This window comes from Hylaeus anthracinus, unplaced genomic scaffold (genome assembly GCF_026225885.1).
Source record: "Hylaeus anthracinus isolate JK02 unplaced genomic scaffold, UHH_iyHylAnth1.0_haploid 11989, whole genome shotgun sequence".
In the NCBI taxonomy this organism is placed as follows: Eukaryota; Metazoa; Arthropoda; class Insecta; order Hymenoptera; family Colletidae; genus Hylaeus; species Hylaeus anthracinus.
Window position 1 is genome coordinate 7,673,252 of NW_026534337.1, and position 19,771 is coordinate 7,693,022.

Here is a 19,771-nt window from a genome sequence, read left to right on the forward strand (position 1 = left end):
GAGGAATACAAAGAGAAAAGGGTACGTTTGTAAACACTTCTTTGGGGCTTCAGGCTGCGTCTCGACGAAGAAAACGTTTCATAAATCTAGCGACAACAGGTCCTTCGGCCTCTCGGCTCGCGTAGTTGTGTACTTAACGTCGAGTGTTTGTTTTCCATGTCGACGGGAAGAATTCGTGACGACGTTATCGAGTGTGTATGCGTTTTCAAAAGGATACGTTTGTGTAGTTCGTCGAGAATGCGAATATTTAATGATATTTAAGGAAATGCTTGTAATACAGATTATCGAAAGACTTTGTTTGGCAATGCACGAGTTTGCTACACTTTCATGTTCGAGTCCTCGTCAGAATATATAAGGATCTATAAAATGGGAAACAATTTTTGTTTGTGTTTTACAATGAAACGAACGAAGAAAAGAGAGCCGAAGTCTTTCTCTTCGTGCTAGTTTCATTATAATTCGTAAACAAAGTTGTTCCTATTTTGTATAATAGGAATGTGAACAGCTTTATGTTTGAAGAATTGACCTGTACGAAACACATTGCATGCTGGCGTTATAGGATGAGGGAAATTGATACGAAACAGTAAGAGGATGTTCAAGGAAATGATATCTGTGTTCCGAGCACTCAAGGTGTCAGGGTCAGGTTTCATCGAATACAGATGCCTATGGAACTTCATCCTCCTCTTAGCAAACATAGCCGGTGGAACATAGTAAATTTCGTGGTGGAAAGTCAAGTGGGGTCTGTAACCCGATAGTAGTCGAATGTAATAGCTACTGATCATACTAATTGATGTCAATTGGTTCAAGTAGCGAAATGAGATTGAAATTTGTGAACTGTGCATGGATGTTCCACAGCTAAATTTATGATTACTTCTTTATACGACACACTGCGGTCTTTCCAGCATTTAGAATCCTATTCTTGGTTGATACTAGCTGAGATTTCCTGGTAAGGACACGTCTCACACTCTGAGGCCTCAGTTAGTATCAACCACGAAGAACCAGGTCGCGAATGCCTCGAATATCTCAACCCTTTTCTCAAAGTACCCCGCGCATTCCTTCCACCAGACGTTTGGTAAGATCTCAGCATCATTCCCAGGCATCTTCGAACCAAGTTCGCGGGGAGGTATAATGGGAGATACGTGAGCTACTCACAGAATCCGCGATACCCTTCGGGCAGTGTAGAGCTCAGTCAATTACAGTGGCTCGGGCTGGCTCGAGGGAACACTGCAACTGAACATCACCAGGCATCATTGGGGCAACATCTTGCAGCTCGTCTCCATACCTTCAGGTGGCACGCGCATGTTGCCGTTAGTGACGTATCCGTTCGCATCAACGACGACGGAGACGCTTCCCGGATGATTGTGGTAGCTCACGTTCCGATGCGTCATGATGATGTTTTTCTCGTGGTCCATCCCAGCATGGGTGGACAGGCAGCTCTCGCTGCTTCTGCTGCTGCACGGCTCCATGGAGTGATCGACGCGAATGGGGATCGAGTAGTCGGAGATCGAGTTTACCTCGACGGTTGCGTATTCGCGGGTCATTTTCGGTGAGTAGTCCATTAGCATGTGTTTCATCGATGAGGTCGGCAAGTCGGCTTGGTCGGAGATCGTGGATGCGTGGCCGTTGGCCATGGCGTACAGGTCAGGCTCGTCGTGGCCTTTCGACGTCAGCATGGCTTCCAGGCATTGGTAGAGCAGGGCGTAATCCTCCTGCGAAGCACAAACGTGTGAAATCTCAAAGCCAATAGGCGAGATCTTGGAATTCTGATGGGGTAAACTGAAATGGTTGAAAGTATTTCGGTGTCTCTTCGAATGCAGAAGAGTTTCATCTAGACCAAAGGTATCACTTGGAAAGAACAAGCCTAAGGACATATGTTAAAGAGAATAGTAACAATATTTTTGTCTCAATCTCAAACAGTATCAGATCGTACCTTCGATCGGAACACTCCAGGACGCTTCATGTACAACAGCTTGGCGAACATGTAGATATCAGCGCTCTGTTCAAAGTCGAGTTGCTTCTTCAACGTTGTCAGAAGGATGAACACCGCAGCCTCGACGCCGCCATACCTGAATCCAGACACGATAACGTAATTTCTAGCGAACGAAGCTCGACGAAGTATGTTGTATCGATAAATAACTACCTGTCCATCACGACGATCGGTCCGTTTTGGTAGTTGCGGTGCAAGTCGTGGATCAGACTCACGAGAGGTCGCGGATTGCCGTTGTGCGGCCAGAAGCCAGTCTGGGACGGTGGTCCCTGAACGATTTTGGCACTCAGTTCGTAATCGTCTTGCAGAGAGCGTACTGCCACCTCACGCAGGATCATTCCGCTGGCGGTTTCCTTGATTCCGCAGGCTCGCACGCGGAACGTCTCCGATTCCAGGTCTTTTCCCTCGGTTGGCCAGAATTCTGGGTACTCCTGAAAGTGGACAGTGACGATATAATTCTACACGCGTTGACTATGTTTGTATCAAACTAGACATGTAAGCCAAAGGAATTCGCATCAGAAATCTTCAGGTGTTAAGCAAAGTCGCATCTGTCCCACTCACTTCGTTGCATTCGGTCAGCATGACCACAGTCCGTGCGTTGTAGTTCCACATCATGTGCCAGAATTCCATGATCGTGTTCTTCATGGGATGTTGAGTGATGATGAATTCGCGATTGCGGTGGAAGCCTGGAAAGCAGAGTTTGGTCTATATTCTGCACCTTCGATCCTTCTGACAAATACCAGAGACAATCGTTACCAGCGATCCATGTTGCGTTGATGTAGTCGCTCCCATCGATTCCAGCTTTCGGTGTCAAGTGCACGCGAGCAGTCTCAACAGAGATGATCTCCTGGATACGGTTCTTGTGAAGGTTATAAGATTGCATGGCGGACAGCAGGTTCAACTCCTTAGGCTTCCAGGAAGTCACCAGCTGGAGGTTAATTTCAACAGTCAAATCTAAGCGTTCCATTAGCCTAGTTTTATCCTGATACGACTATAGATCGATACCTTGTATTGGGCCTCGAGGTTGTTCCAAGCATCGGTGTTTGTGTTGTTGGGGTTCAGCATGTCCTGGACATAGGCGAGCAAGTTGTTCGTGTCGATGTTGGTCTCACCGCTCTCGATGGCTTCCTGCAGAGCATGGTGGATGAAGATGTACTGCTCCTCGGTCTGGACCAGGAAGTTACGCTGGGTACGGATGTGCTTGAGGAATCCGAACACGTTCACTTCGTTCTTGCTCTTGGCCTGTTTCAACATGGCGTCGATGACGATGTAGGCACCGGTGCGTCCAACGCCAGCACTGAAAAGGGAAGAAGAATTTCAATCGATGTTTTTCGACTTGTTACGATGTCTCTCTTAATACTCGAAGTCTGTTCTCACCTGCAGTGGACGACGATTGGTCCTGCGCCAGGAGGATTGGCGTTGGAAGATTTACGAATGAAGCTCAACACGGGCAATGGGTGTTCTGGCAAACCATGATCGGGCCAACCGGTGAAATGATACTGCCAAATGATTCGTTCCTCCATGTTCACTCCATTCTTCCTCTTCTTGGACTGTTAAGACAATTTTCAATAGTATTTATCGAGTGAACATTCGAAGCTTAACTCTAAAAACTGAATCGCGATGTACCAACCTTCAGATGACAAATTTGAAGAGTACGGATGGTGTACGTTGCCATGACATCTTCTCTCAGCAGAGTCACTTGGATGTAACCGTAAGTCACGGATCCCTTCTTAGGCCAGTACATGTCACATTTTTTCTGAGAACAGGAAAAGAGTTCAATTTGTTCTTCGACGATTAGTCTCACTGGGATCATCTGCTATTAATAGCTATGCCAATCACACAACGCTAAAACGGATACTGAAGTCATTCGCGATCCTACGAGCATACAGACCATTAGAGTGTTTCTCCAACTTACGATTTCTGTTAATGGAAGGAAATATTTGTAGGAAAATATTCTTTATGGTTAACGAGAATCTAAATATCGTAGAAATTAATGAAGTTTATGCTTCGGGGGCTCACGAATGGATTCGGTTTCTGTTGTAGTTGAATTATCGAGCAAACCTTTCCGCGTTCGACGAGATTAGTGATCATCACAACGATCGACACCTTCTGCTCCCACACCATACGCCAGAATCCGTCGAAAGTAGAGGTCAGGGGGCCCTGAGTGCCAATATAAGCTCGCTTGCGCTGCCATCCGTCGATGTAATTCGCGTTCACGTAATCGTGGCCCTTTTTTGGAGGATCTTCGCCGCACGCCAGCAATCGCACACGAGTATGGTCGTCTGTGGATTACCCAGCAATCAAAGTATTATCATCACTCATACCTAATATTAGTATCGGGGGAGGATGTTATTGCGCGATTATAGAGTAAGAGTATATAAGCAGGTATTAGGTAAATCGAATGTCGATTAATTCGCCAATTATTTATTAAATAGATTTGGAACTTCGACTGGATCGTTAATTTTATTTTGTCTTGATCGAGGCTCTCGGTATCGAGGATCTCGCTCTTACGGTACAACTATGCGGGACGTTTAATTACATTCTGAAAATCCTGGGATCGACGGTTGCTGATTTCGATCGACCCAGGTGATCGAGCGTCTCTCGTCCCCTTCTTCTACTCGTTCTCTCGCTGATAGGCAGTAACGAGCAGCGCCGCGAAGCATCTGTGACCTCGTTGTCGAATGCTGCCGGTCACTCACATTAAAAACGAGCGAGAGCTGCTCGTTAATCCGATAACATTGCGAACAGTCCAGGCGAGCGCTGGCTGGATCGCGAATTTCGTAGCCTGGGGCCCGTCTCGCAGTCGCTCACCGTTGGATTCGCGACCGCAATGTTTCTTATCGCCAACGGCTCGCGATACCTTATCGGTGTAAAATTGTAAACCAGTATCTTTTCTCGTCTCTCTTGGCCAAGTCTAACGATAAGTTGCATCGGAGCTGACGCGTTTGCACGCAGCCTTGTAAACTCGCGACGTGTCGCGGGGTAATGCGAAGGAACCGACTTTGTTCGGAAGATATTCGATAGATATTTCAGATTCAGGTGTTGCAGCTCAGAAACTGAATAATGTAGGAAAGATCTATGGAAGATCTATGAAACCTAGAAATGCTACTTTGTACTTTTATTTATTGCATTGATTACTTAGAGAGTTTTCGATGGTTTCATTGGTCAGTGGAGAATACGAATGTTTTGTCAACGTCAAGATGTACTATATTTTCAATTGGTATGTCTAGTAAATGGCCACTACAGTGAAACGTGAAAGATTCGAGGCGATTCAAGCTGCAGCGAGACGTCGCGACGAGTTTTACGAGGTCAACGATCATTTTGGTCCAGCTAGTTTCACGAATCGAACGAAAGCCGCTACGTTTGGAGTAGAAAGCGAGCTCGAGCACAATTTCAGCTCCATTGGTGGCCGTTTCCACGCGAGGTCGGCCGACGTTGCGACGATTGCAGACTTCCGATACGCGCGATTACAATTGCCGCATTGTGCCAGCTGCGTTTCTGTCTCCTCGAAGGTGAAACGTGCGTTGGCACGCGTGGATGACGAACGAACGAAAGACAAACGAACCAATCTAATTATCCTAATTACTCTTTAATGAAGCGTTCGATTTGTTCGAGTGGGCATTCTTAACCCCCCATTAGCTACCTGGGTCTTTATGGGTACGAGCGATATTTCGAGCTCGAAATGGAGACCTTGGTAGCACTTAATGGCATATTTTAGATTTAAGTGTTACAGGTTTACAATGTTACAGCTTATTCTGAATTTCTTCAGATTCAAAACTTACAAAGATAACAGCTCAGGTAATTAACATAAGCAGCAGCAATAAATTAGCTGATTAAAGTTTAGGATGTAAAAAAAATGTATTTCTTTAGTATCTCAGTTGAAATTCAAGTAACTAGACGGTTTCAGTAGCTTTGGACTTCCACAGTTCATAAAAATCATTGCTCGAGGAATTTCAGGAATGCTGTGTGTACCGCTTAAGATACTTTACGTTATAGTTTCCTGTACCGTGGTATCATTTGAAACGAATTCTTGCTAGGTGCTTGTTAGCTTCAACTGTGAGATGCCCATTGAAGATAAGATCGCGACTTAATACAAGCGTAATCGATTTAATCGGGACGGCTTCGATCGTGACTAGACGGACGATAACGCGTGGCATCCCTACGACAGTTGGCGAAGGCAGGAATAAAATTAAACGGAACACGGGGTATACCGCGAGGATGAAAGGGAAACTCGCGTCGTTTAAAATAGAATCCGACGCTGGTGGGCCGACAGAAAGAAAAACAGAGGCTGCGCGGTAATGTCGACCTGTCGATGAAGCCGTGCTTCACACCGATCGAGTGGAATTGTTCCACTATTCCGTTGGAAATCAATAAATATTTTAGCATTAATATATACCATACCTCAGCAGTCGTATATACTATCCTATAAAATTAGGTAACAATCTTACAAGCTGATAAGGTAGCATTTATTATTCGAAGACGGGCATATAATTTTATCGAGTGTTTATCTATGACTTCCAAGCACATAGAATAAACTTATTTGAAACAATCGAATCAAATTTACACTTTTAGATCATGTTCTTGTCTTCCAAGTGCCCACAACGCGAGAGGTTCATCAAAATTTAAAAGTAGGTACGTTTAACGATAACGACAATAAATATTTTTATTTTTGTATTGCAGGTGGTACGATCGTCAACCTCTCTTGCCAACCCAGGATTTCCCTTGATTAATGGTGAGTCACATCCTCGATCAATTTTTAAATATAATTTCGTAGCGTTGCATTAACAATATACTTTAGACTATACATATACTTGAAGAGATTTTACTTCAATATTTTCAGAATGTCTTTTATATCACGTCGCTTCTTAATACTTTTTAGTACTCCAACACACGGTGATTTGGATCTTTGGTACACTGTTTAAAATACTAGACCCCCACGTAGTTCTTCCTAGAAAGTTTCCTTTTCCCTCGCGAGTAAACAAGCAGATAGTGGAGCTACTCACAGGCCAAGATGTTCAGGTATCGGTTCTTCGCTGTGTTCTCGGCGCATTGCGAGTTCTCCGTGGTGAACTTGCCAGATTCCGACTTGATCAGATCGTACTCCTTGCTAAATCCTATTCCGCTGTCTGCATGGAGGGTGGCGACGTGTTGAACGAACTTCTGGATCTCCACGGCGGTTTGCTCGCCGTCTTGCTCGGTGTTCTCCCAGTCCAGAAAGCAGTACGCGGTGTGGAAGCATTTTCTGAAAATTGGCCTCAGGCAAGGCCTGATCAGTTTCACTATAAACATGCATTCCAACGAAAACGTAAGGAGAACGTCAACTGAAGAGAGGAGAAAGGGGATTGTTTATCGCGGCAAGGAACGATACGAGCAGTCACCGAACGTCCTTATCAATGTCTTGCGTTGTCTCGGGAAATAAAATCGAAACGAATGTAATACACGAATTCGAGGAAACACCTCTGTACGTCGTTTAATAGGTAATCGCATCGTGGCTTCGTGCTTGGCGCCTACGGGAAAATTTTTCTTCGAGGTGCCCTTGTCAGAAGTAAAATATCTACAAGTACCGGTCCTTGTACCGCAATACATTTACAGAATGCAATGCATACTTGCATTCATGTACGTATGTATACTTTGAGTTAATACAACGATTTCCTAAGGTCTCGAAAACCAATTATTAAGTACGTTTACATGTTTGTTTCTCTCGATTTATAAACATGTAAATGCCTATCCTGTGTAACTGTCGCGTAGCTCCGAAGCCATGTACCAATAGTCTACACCTAACATAAGTTACCCTACCAAGAATTTGTTTGCATCGACTAATTGGCAATTTCTCACGTCAGTTACGCATTGACAACGTCCATCAAAAGTTCCACCGTGGAATTCTTTGAATACGTCAAGCAATTTGGGTTGTGGAGAGTAAATGAAATAATTTGTTCGCTGTAAAACTCTCACAGTTTGCGAAACTTCTTCATGCCGCTGTCACGCTACTCCCACTGTTGATTCCATGTTACATAGAGCTACGACGATCGGTACCACGAATTAAGAAATATTCACGAATCCTTCGGGCGACATAGCGTCTAAGTAGTCGAGTAACAATGTTCCGATGATCGCAGAGAAAACAGAGACCTCGCGTGGCGAGGCACGTTTCGGAGCACTGGCGCGATTAGTACGACTCCGAACAGAGGTACGTCGATCTGCTCCGCGCGACGTCGCTCGACTGAGATACGTCCGCCTCGACGCCGTCCGTTATCGCGACTGATAAGCGTCCCGCCAGCGACGGAGTCGGGCAGCGTCGCTGGCGGAGGAGAAAGGGAAGGGGCGATTAGGCGGAGGTGGGCTGGCATTACAGAACCTAGGATTAAACGATCTGGAACTAGGATAGACCGTCTAGGTGTAAAATTTGAGATATGAACTGTGTTTCATTCGTTGTTCATTCGACTAAAATTTGAATTTAATTAGAATTTTCAATGTATTTTCAGAGTTTGTATAAACTTCTGCAAATTTCTGTCTAAAACGAGCGTTTGTCGTCCACGTTGGCGCTTCCCTGTTCTATTAGCGACGAAGAGGGTGCAGGCAGACTAAATATCGCGAAATCAGAGACAGGGGAAGGGACTCGAAGCGGTGACTTCCGAGAAGATTGAGCACGTACGATGCACCGGTCGAGTGCTTTTTAATACCCTCCTCGTGACTGCGACGTGAATCGACCGTAATTACGCGACGACGATCGACTTTGCCAATTTAATTCGTTTTTGTTCCTTAGAAGGGAAACTCTTATGGACGATGATCTCTCTACAGGGCCCATTCGACGAGTATTCTTTTGACAAACTCATGCGACACGGGTATTTTCTTCTTTTAACGAGTTTCAAATTTCAAAATTTATCACCACTAAACCGACTTCAAGGATCTCACGTTCGGTGACGGGTATCGTAGAAGGTCCTGACTCGATACTCAAGCTATATGTTTCATTTCAGTTAACATTTTAATCAAAAAAAATCCGAGTAAAAATTATTTACTAATCATGCACGAGCCAAACGTTCAATTTCAAAAATCTTGAAGGATTTAACGAACTCTACTTTAGTCGAGAGATAAGCACGGGGGAAAAGCTCATGCAGGACGAAACAAATGAAAAAGACAGACGTATGATTGGATCCTCACTTCCATAAGACGAAAGACGTGATGATCAGCATCACGGCCAGGCAGGCGCAGATCATTCCAGCGACCACTCCGCTGCTTAGCTCCTTGGAGCTGTGCGGCTGTAATGGTGGAATCTTGTCGCAGTTGCGGGTGACTCGTACTTTGCAGTGTATGGAATCCTCTCCGTCGATGATGACTCGATCGTCGATGGTGCTACGCGTGCCTCCACGTACCACGATCTCGTACACGGTGTTAGTCGTCAGATTCGGTATGATCATCTGCGAATTTATCGATTTTTAATAGGTTCAATGTCCTGGTCGGTCGTTAGACCCAAACGATAAATTACTCAGCAAGAATTTTTCTTAAAATCCACAAGATTTACATCTTGCGTTTGTTCTACTATTGCTGCACTGGGCAATCACAGTATTTAGACAACAACTCGGTTTAAATTCTACTTACAGTAACACTAACTGATTTAACAAAATAAACTAATGTAAATTTGAGTTATATCTACAAACGGTTGTAGAAAACAGAACAGTTTCAATTTTGAGGAGTGGATCAAGCTCTCGAGCTTGCATGATGTACCCACAGATTTTGAAGCAGTATTCCAGCAAGATAAGACGGTTTTTCAATTTTAGTCATCGACTATTTCCCTAGCAGGCTCGCGTAATGCAGGAATCCTGCAGCAAAACTGACGAGGATGAATTGGAATAATTTGATCTAAAATACGACGCGTAGTAAGCAACGAGTATCTCGATATCAGATTAAAGCGATCGCAACTCGCCTACGGCTGGAGAAGCTCGACTGCTCGAGAAAACGAAAGGTTTCGCGTTCGAGTTCCCGTCCAGTAATCCTTGCAACAGATTCCTTTCCTCGAGCGACGGATAATCAGAGTGAAAAGATGAAAAACGCAGAAAGTGGAAAATAAGTGTCGTGGTCAACTCTGGTAATTCGTCGACGTTTAGCCACCGTAACGGAAACCCTGACGTACACACACAGTGGAACACACGGGAAGGAGGCTCCGTTTCATGAATTTTTTAACAATTACTTTGTGTTTGGGAAATGTAAATTCATATACTTATGCTGTCTTGGTTCCTTTCACGCTAGTGACACTTAAAATCAAGCTACAGTCATGAGAGTCTTCAAGATGGTTCGTCATTAGTCTAGGAGGATTTTTAAAAGAAATTTGAGCCCTTCGACTAGCTGTTCAACAGTGTGTAATTTTTTTAAACAAGTGTCGAACAAGGTAGGGAAGACGTACTGCGCTCTCCAGGTGGTTCTTCTCGGACAGCATTTCAATTGTCTCGTAGCGGTTGCTGTTCTCGATACGATAGTTGATGAAATAGTAGTCGATGGAGCCTGTGAAGTTTTTCGGTCTTGCCCATTGGATGTAAATCGAATCGTCGGTCTGGCAGGTGACGTTCAAGATAGAGGGTGGGCTCGGTCCTGAAATGTCCGTCCGACGAATGATGTTGTCGGACGGCTCGCCCTCGTACTTCCAGGTGAACGCCTTTACCCATATCTTGTACTCTGTGTCCGGTTCTGAAAGGGAATCCAGTTAGCGCGAAAGAGAACTCAGGAAGTTCGTAGACAGATGATTGTACTTGGAAGAATTATTGTAGATTATCCTCATCAACATTGCTCATTTTTATCGATTTCTTTCGCAATGGTCTGAACAATCTTTTGGAAGAGAATTGATTAAAAGTGCCCATTTCAGAAGGTGCCAAGTCTCTTATTTTTTTATTACAAGAAGTAACAGTATATGTTACTTAGTCGAATTCCAAATTCCTGCGTTATCTAGCGATGCACTCATCAGCAGTAATCGAGCTGGTAGACGTAACGTGGCTTCTCGATAAGACTTCCAGCTTATCGGCGAGCCAACTTGTACGCGGACGTCTCTTTGTTTACCTGGACAATTCTCGAAACGTATATCTCGAGCGCAGTTTCCATCGACGTGCCTTAATCGCTAAAGGGAACTGGACGATCAATGCCGCGAAATGGCTTCGTTTTCTGGAGATTACTCACCCAGTCGTTTCAAGACGAACTCGATGATGGAGCCGTTGGAGTCGTAGTCGTTGGTCTTGTACATCTGGACGTCGGTGAAATTGGAATGCATGTAGTAGACACGATAACCGGAAATGATCCCATTAGCGCTCTCTGGCTCGGCCCATGACAATTCGATGGTCTTAGACGTGATGCCGTGAGATGACAAGTTCAATGGTTTCGTTGGCACTGGAAAACGATGAGAAATAAAATTAGAACGGAGTAGCAGAAAGTGGTTTCAAAGAAACAGGAAATCTGTCATTAAACAAATTTCAAACAGAATTATTTTATCAATTATTTTAGCTCGTAGATGAAAGACAAAAATTTAGAGCGGATAAGACAAAACACGTTAGGAATAGAATTGATAAATGAATGGACATATGAACTTTCCCCATTGCTGTCGGAATAGGTCGTACAAAAATAGCGCTTAATCACTTCATGGTGAAGGACGAGTCCACCTAATTGTAAAACACGCGGAACCCAGCCCATGACTGAACTTATACCGATTAAATGCAGAAAGTATGAGGAACAGAGGTCTCGAACCGAACCCAAGCACGAAGGATGCACTGACCACGCCAAAGGGCAATGGGAGTTAGTTTCGAAAGAGATAGTTTTTCGTGTATCGCGTGCAGCCTAGCTCCGTAAACTATTTTTCGGTCGATGCACTTGGCGTCGCGCCTCCTTTCCTTCATTCTCGTCGGTCGCTCATCATCTTCCAAGGTGGCTTTCCAATTTCCCACGTACAAAGACGAGAGCTGGCTTGCGACGGCCGAAGTCTGAATAATTAATTTCGCCTCGAGTGTCTTCTCAGACCCCTCGCGCTGACGAGTAACTCTATAGACACCGTCCTCACGTTTCGTACCAGCGACCGCAGCCTCTAAAATCGCGGTCGCGTCTTCTCCTGGCGATCTAAAACGCTCTTTGAATAAGCAACTCGTCGTGTAATCGAATCACATCGAATCAGACAAATGTTCTCATAAATTTCGCGAGGAAATGGTATTTGAAGTATTTATAGATCAAACCCTCAGGGGCTGCAGCTATGTTTGATCGTAGCTACAGTACGGGTTTAGCGAGCCCGAGGTACCCGAGCTATAAAGAGCCAGTGAGCCCAAACAACCTACTGATATGCTTAATGAAGATGTCAGAGACTGGAGAGAATGTCAATTAATGGATATTGTAAAAAAAGGTCTATGCAAATTGTTTTATAAAATTCGTAGCTCAAGACAGGATCTGTGTCATTGTTTGCTAAAATGGGGGTTGAAACCCCTAAGAAAGAGCAAAATTGCTAGGGCTCCCAAACTGGGTAGACTCTCCAAATACAGTCAATCCCATAAGTATTCGTACCTTTCATGTCTATTGAAGATATTTATTTAAAATAGGTTTGATGTTTCAAAATAAATTTTTTATTATAAATGTACACATGTGGTCTGTCTATTTATTTAGAAACGGCAAAGCTGTCATTTAATTTAGAAAAATTTCTTCAACAGACATAGAGAGTACGAATACTTATAAGACCGACTGTAAATACATGCTTCAAATTCAATTTTCCTTTTAGAGGAACGTCTACCAAAGAGTCTAGAAACCGCTATTGTATGTAGACTAGAGAAATACCCTTAGAGTCGGGAGTTAAGATCACGGGGGTAGTCAGGGTGTCATAAACACTGACAAGAGGGACGACGAGATAGAACTTTGATGTCGTCGCCCACTCCAAACGACTTGCCAGCGTTTACTTCCACCAGAAATAACCCATTGCGACATGCGCTCGTCTAATAGGGTCTGATAGCTTAGGACAAGTAGCGATCGATCCATAAGCCACGTTCGCACGAGTGCAAAATACACTTTGTACATCTATTCTGTTCCATAGCAAACGATCTTCTTAAATCCTCACTAATTTCAATCGCAATCGACGCATGCAACTTGGTATTCCCATTATTTCATAGAGCTCCAAAACTCAAGATAAAGCGTTGAAGCGTAGTTTGTTTGATACTGAAAAACCCTTTGAATCGCATACACGGACCACTTCGAATCTAAAAGCATCGCACAGAAATTTCTACCGATGGTCGCTCCCTTGTTGAACGATACGCCCAACAGCAGAGGGGAGAAAACGAAACTGTACGCGTGAAACACTCTATCGCCCCATAAGGTTTCACGATTGAATTTCGCGTTCAGCAACAGGGCGGCGTTTAGGGGTTGCGTTCGACGCGTTATCTATCGCAATCGAGCGAATCGAATTCGAAGCTTGCAATCAGATTCCGCGGAACTCGTCGTTTGGCTCTTTATACAAACTCTCTACTTGAACGGCGACTGCTGCGTCCGATTTCAAACGATACCTTGAACAAACTGATATCCCCGCCAGGACCAAACGGACTTCAATAACGCGTCGTGTACCTACGGTGCTTCTGTGTAACGCGATACTTCTACGCCAGCAAACTGGAATGAAACGTTAGGCACGGTGCGCAACTAGCGTCAAGCGACGACTATTTGCCGCATATTTGAGCACGGATATCGCTCGAATACGAAATCGAGCAACCGGTAGGGTGACGAACGAGGGGGGAGGAACTCATTTTGCGCCGCGTTTCTTTTCGTCTCGTTTCCGCGTTAACCCTTTGACAATGGAGCGCGTGATATTGAAAGCGTTCGCGTAGTGCACGGGAAAAAGCAATTACTATTCTGAGCAGCGGTGCGATATTTCATACGCAAAAACGACATCTGCCTATGGGGGGGGAGCTTCGATCGAAGAGGGGGGTCCCCGAAATGTTACCAAAACTCATTCGTGTGTAACAGGGGTAACCTAGGTAAGAAGCTTTGGGTGCTTCGCGAACTACAATTTGCAGAGGGCTGAATTGGATATTCATAGGAATAAAATTTGATATTTAACGTGACGATAAGGAAATAGTTTTGGCAGATGTAAATAAATTTCAATGCCGTTGATACGCTCTCGTTAATTTCTACTATGTAGATTCTCTCGTTAATTAATTTTCACGGTCATAAGGAGATCGTGCAATCAGAAAAGGGATAGGTCAAGCGCTTGAACAATTGGCATTCGTATAACGAAGGTTCTATTGTGCTATGAATTTTAAAATTCGACTAGCACCGTATGAATATCAATGAAAAAAAAAAAACTAGAGCTTCCATGGAACGGTACGAATAAATGGCACCGTAGCGAATTTCAATTTTACCCAATAACCCAGCTCTCACTTTTAGCGCAACAGCTAGCGCGTGCATACTCGCAAAGTGGTCATTCGCAATTTAAAAAGAGCGCAAAAAGCCGTGTATCCATCCGACTTCCCTTGTTTCGTATTCATATACTCGCTGGCTACTCTCATTTAAGTTTTCCCACACCTGACACCTTTTCGCGAATCTTCGATTCTTTCGTATCGTGTCGACGATACATAAATAAAAATGTTATCGTAGCAAGGCGAATTTTTAATTCGATAATTTGCACGAGGAATATTAAATACATCCGTTTACCTCCAATATTTTACATACAATGGCGTTCCATTAAACTCTCGAGCATTTTTTATATCAACTTCATTTGTCCATCACCATTCCTTGCATAATAGCTTGGCTTATTTTTATTATGGTATATCAATCATCGAGTTGTCTTCATCGATTCCTCGAGCGATTGATCACATTCTGCTATTAACTCATCTCGCTTCTAGTCTAATTTTTATCTAACGAGTGTCGGATAAGCAGTTGTTTATCTTTCGTTTGTTACTCGAAATTGTCATTCAGGTAAGAGTTTCGCCCACTTCTGCTCCAGAACGAACAACCAACGTTTCGTTTAGTATTCAAGGCGCGTTAGCGATGAAACGAAGAGGCGACTACCGACGAACGGCCGCGCAACCTTTACAATCCGCGGCCCGGACGATGTTATATCGAGTATACGTGCACGCACAGCCTGAAAAATGAATACGATTACGTTGTGAATAGGCAAGGTCGAGCGTGCAACTCGCTCTCCGTCACTGTAAAGCGCTGGTCGCAGAAAAAGGGAAGAGAAAGGAGAGAACGAACCTATCGCATCGAGGACTAATGCCATTTTCCGGGTTACGCGCAGCCCCGGGAAAATCCAGGTGTTCAACCTTTCTGAGACGATAAAAGACCAGTATTTAAATATAATAATTATAGCAAAAGTGTTAGAGCAATGTTTCTTAATATTAATCTTTTTGTGGTCTGCGTCAATAGGAATACAATTTTTAATCGCCCCTCCCTTGAAGTGGAATTGAATATTTAAAAAGTTACATCAAAGCTTCTGTGCAACAAGCGAATATTAAACGTGGAAAAGAACAGAAACAGATAGTCTATCTAAAAAGACACGATATTTTCTATAAGTCAGTTGAGTAAGCAATGAAAGACTCTGGACAGTGTTCCCTGGCACAACAGTCCTCCGTTCGAACGCAACATTTTTATTTTCGCGGGTCTCCAAATGTCATAAACGATGACCCAAAACCAAAGCGTTCTTAATAAATAGCTTGTCACTGCCACTACGTTTTACAACCGTTGCATTCGTTTAATGTTTCCGCTGAGTGACTTGTCCGTCGTGCGCTGCCCTCGAAATCCCTGTCTCCGTTTTCTCGTGACAAGTTTTTCTCGCCATGTCACGATGCAAACGAGGAATTTAAATTTCTACGAGCTATTTTTGAACGCCACCGAGTAACCGGTGATACTGAATTTCAGCATCGTCGCGAATGAATGCACGGAAATTGCGCTTCGGAGCCCTGGTAATTGCTCGTCGCTGACTTATCGCGAATTAGAACGCCACGTTCCCCACAGGTGACTAATCTCGCACCGTGGAACGAAACGATCTTCGATGACTGTTTACGCGAACTCTTGTTTCCTCGTAAATTTTCCACAAGTTTCGATACAATGGAGTCTTTGGTACAGTCGCAAGATTGTCACAATTATCGTCGATTAACAGGAATATGTTATCGAGGTGGTTTTTTCGCAACATGGTATAATACACACGTTAATACACTTTCTCTAACCCTACAAAAACCGTTAAAAATCTACAGAATCCATTAAATAAACAAACGTGGCCTTGAATTATCCTTGACTCCCCACCCTTCAGATTTCATTCGGAGAAATTCTAATAACCTCTTCGACCTCATTCGACTTCTATACTTTCACTTTCTTCTCTCACTTACCGAGGATAGGTATCTCATAACAGTATTTTAGACGCACCTCGATTGTTTCACTCTCGTGTATTCCAACTCCAGACAAATCTACATGTACCTTTACGTCTGTACAATATGAAAACACAATCATAATAATAATAATAATTGTAATATTCAATATCGAATGTTACACATGTTCCAACTCCAGACAAATCTACATGTACCTTTACGTCTGTACAATATGAAAACACAATCATAATAATAATAATAATTGTAATATTCAATATCGAATGTTACACATGTACCACATGTTTATATCTGAATCGAAATACATTACCCAAAGTCTCAACAAACAAATATAGGTACGAGGAACATGAACATCCCACGTGTAGGTCAAGAAAATATTCTACTTAACAGTAGTGTTCAGTACACCTTTCTCGACTCGAGCGTTAGAACGGCTCACCCGGTATATTCGAGCAGTCGTATATCCAAGCATTTCTGCGCTCCTGCCGCGATGCATAAGAGAGGCGTTCCTCGAGGATACGAGAAATAGGCGAAAGTGCCTTTATTAGGATCGGCTCGCAATGAGTAATGGCGCGCGAGTGAAAGGAATCGTCGATAAGAAACGGAGCGATCGTCGGCTACCTGCCCCGCGTTAAACGGTTCCCGCTTCCTGAACGGACAGGTTTCTGAACTTGAAACGCGTTCAGCGCATTTTCCAACTGGTCGAATCCGCGCCGGACTGTGTTATTTAACCTTATCGCGCGCCATCGCGGTTTCGTTATGCGAGAAAGACGGTAAAACGTCAGGGAACTCAACGAACCGAACACTCTCGCGCGATTGCAATTTATTAAGCCCATCGTTCCAGGCGTCACCAACGAGGACTCGAATATCTAGCTTCAACGTGTTATAATTGGGTTCATCTGCATGGGTTCCCAACTATACGCGTCTAGTTTAAAGGATTTTGTCTCGAAGTGCTTTTGGAACGAGATAGGGATCGAGAAGTACCGAGAGGTGGTAGAGACGATTGCGGCAACTCGAGAGGAGAAATAGCAACATTATGGAAGGTTGCACTGTCTCGAAGTGTTCCACGAGGCTTTGCATCTTTAATTCAAATTTAGACACTTTCTCCACGTGTCCACTTTCTGTACAATCTAAATTTTGGAATTCTGAGGATCCGACAAATCCTTGTTAATCAATTTCAAGCAAATCTGAACTTGAGATGCGAGTTCTCCGTCGATGGTCATTAGCAACCGCACAAAAAAGACAGCTAGACGTTTCTGGCCATGCGAATTAGAGTCGCGACCTTGTCCACGTGCTCCTTCTACTCCTTCTTCAACCTTAAAAATAGAACGTCTGCCGCGTGGAAGATAACGTGCTTAGACTTTAAAAAAGCAACCGAAAAAATGAGGAATAAAGGACCGAGCGAAAACGCGCGACACGGTTATTTCCATACTTATAATACCTAGCCCGACGGAGCACCTGTAAGGTCAGCCAGTATATACACGCTTGTTGCAACAATGCAGAGAGGAGAAGCGTTCGCAGGCGGATCACGCGCCCCGCGATTGGTTGCTCGAGGACAATTGCGAAACTGGACCGAGACTGGACAAGAAGAAGCATCCTCTCCTGACAGGTCCTTGTCAGGATAGAGCATTACACGGGGGGTCAAAGTTTATGGATCACTGGGTAGAAGACATTTAAAAATTCAAACATGAAGTGGAATCATTAGTAGAGCTAAGTTTTTCGACATTTTATAAATATTTGCTTTCTGATCGGGGGATCAGAGTAAGTGCTGCATTATTTTTAAAGAACCTGCAGCATGTATTAGCTCAGTAGAGTTAACAAAATAAGTGAATAAAATTAAAAATTCCAAGGATTTACAAACACAGAGGATCGACAGGCGTTGGACCGCTAGTTTGACGACCTCTGATCTTCAGTAGGAAGCAGGATCGTGTGTCACGCGACCAACGTTTCGGAACTGGATCGCGAGAGGCAGAAGAAACGCGACGCGGTGTTTTCGCGCTTTTATGATAACGCGCGCACCCGTGAATCCGCGATCGAGCGCTTACGCAACGCGCTCGCGGTTGCGTTTCAGGAGAAACTGTGGAGAGTAGGGGGACAGGATCGAGACCGAGATAAAGCGTTACCTGTCCGCTTAGGTCGACACAGAGGCGTATCCGTGAGGTTGGACACCGCGAGAGAAACGTAATACGCGAGCCGCGTTCCTCGAAATCGAGACGGAAAAGGAAATGAGTCGCGCGGACTCCGCTGCACGCGCCTGGAAAATCTATCTCGCGCGTGTGCGCGATTACGGATAGCACACTGCTCAGGGAATTTTTCCCATTATCGATTTCCGGTGAATCGAGACGCGTCGAGGTGCAACGAGTATTTTGACCTGTGGTGCAACAGGAAATTTCGAATAATGGACTAGAGAAAATTTGTTTCTTAGCTCTATTTATATTAGTTCAATGGTTGATTGATAGGAAATATTGATTACACGATGTATCTTGAAATTTTATTAGTGTTTGGTTATTTAGAGTAACGAGTATGGAAATCGTAATTACAGTTATTGCTTCCACCGTTTTCATCGATTACTGAAATATCCAATTAACCGATTGATGTCAGACTGTTTGGTTAATACTCCAACGTACGGATACTGTTACGGTTAACCGAATACGTATGCGTTATCACCACACTGATAGTGGCAATTAATGAATTAAAACCACCTCCTGTCAAGTAAAACTGGCGATGCAGTCTAGGCTTCATCAGCTGCTGCCGTATTGTAGGTTAGATCAATAATAGCACAAGTCGTTTAAACTTGTATACAAATGTAATTTTTACGTCGAATCGTATTTACGTAATATCCACTGAGTACCTACGGATAATATTTCCAGTAAAAGGCAGTACCGCATTTCGCTTAATCCTTCAATTCATCTTGCATACAAATCAGGCGCAGCGAAAACAAATTGCTATCATATAAAATAGCTAAGCTTGGCTTATTACCTAATCTCCATTACGCAGTATAGTCCGCGTATCCAACTGCTGACCAATTACCTGATTAATCCTCAAACATTTCGTCTCATGGTCTTAAGTCCTTTGCGGACAGGCAACAAACTAGTCGTCAGAATTCAACAAGAATTAATTCCCTTAACGCGTTTGCACCGGTTTATCAGATTGAAATTGTTCGTAGCTCAAAGTAATGTTTGCTCGATAATTTCCTGTCATCTGCTCCATAATCGTTCCATCCACACCAATGTTCCCCGAAACGTTCGTTCGCGAAGATTTAAATCCTCTTACGGGGAACGCTGGTTCTTTTCCGTGAATATTAAATGTACCACTCGCATTTCTTCCACGATCCCGATATCGATCAATTTTCAAGCGTTAATAGCGCGCATATATTGTCCCCTGGCAAATCGAACGGGACACACGGCGAAAGAGTGGGCCCGTTAAAAAGTCGCGGATAATAAAAGGTCCCGTATAGAGATTTCATTCGTCG

General features: G+C 43.9%; 1 protein-coding gene and 1 long non-coding RNA gene across 3 annotated transcripts in view; one reads left to right on the forward strand and one right to left on the reverse strand.

The window, feature by feature from the left end:
- Positions 1–6,981, forward strand: part of LOC128887671 (uncharacterized) — a 71,359-nt gene extending 64,378 nt beyond the window's left edge. Inside the window, exon 3 of the long non-coding RNA XR_008460084.1 lies at positions 6,665–6,981. This is a non-coding gene — a long non-coding RNA (uncharacterized LOC128887671). The remainder of the gene's footprint in view (positions 1–6,664) is intronic.
- Positions 1–19,771, reverse strand: part of LOC128887661 (tyrosine-protein phosphatase 99A-like) — a 498,087-nt gene that overhangs the window by 8,678 nt on the left and 469,638 nt on the right. Inside the window, exons 7-20 of one of the 2 annotated variants that reach the window (XM_054143797.1) lie at positions 11,144–11,350; positions 10,380–10,660; positions 9,140–9,396; positions 6,988–7,226; positions 4,046–4,266; positions 3,615–3,740; positions 3,362–3,534; positions 2,990–3,281; positions 2,741–2,912; positions 2,546–2,670; positions 2,138–2,415; positions 1,928–2,063; positions 1,280–1,706; positions 1,150–1,227 (exon numbers count right to left, since the gene is read on the reverse strand). In XM_054143797.1, coding sequence (XP_053999772.1) covers positions 1,187–1,227; positions 1,280–1,706; positions 1,928–2,063; positions 2,138–2,415; positions 2,546–2,670; positions 2,741–2,912; positions 2,990–3,281; positions 3,362–3,534; positions 3,615–3,740; positions 4,046–4,266; positions 6,988–7,226; positions 9,140–9,396; positions 10,380–10,660; positions 11,144–11,350 — 2,975 coding nt within the window. In that variant the 3' untranslated portion in view covers positions 1,150–1,186. Of the gene's footprint in view, positions 1–1,149; positions 1,228–1,279; positions 1,707–1,927; positions 2,064–2,137; positions 2,416–2,545; positions 2,671–2,740; positions 2,913–2,989; positions 3,282–3,361; positions 3,535–3,614; positions 3,741–4,045; positions 4,267–6,987; positions 7,251–9,139; positions 9,397–10,379; positions 10,661–11,143; positions 11,351–19,771 lie in introns of both variants that reach the window. The other variant, XM_054143795.1, reaches the window with a different exon arrangement.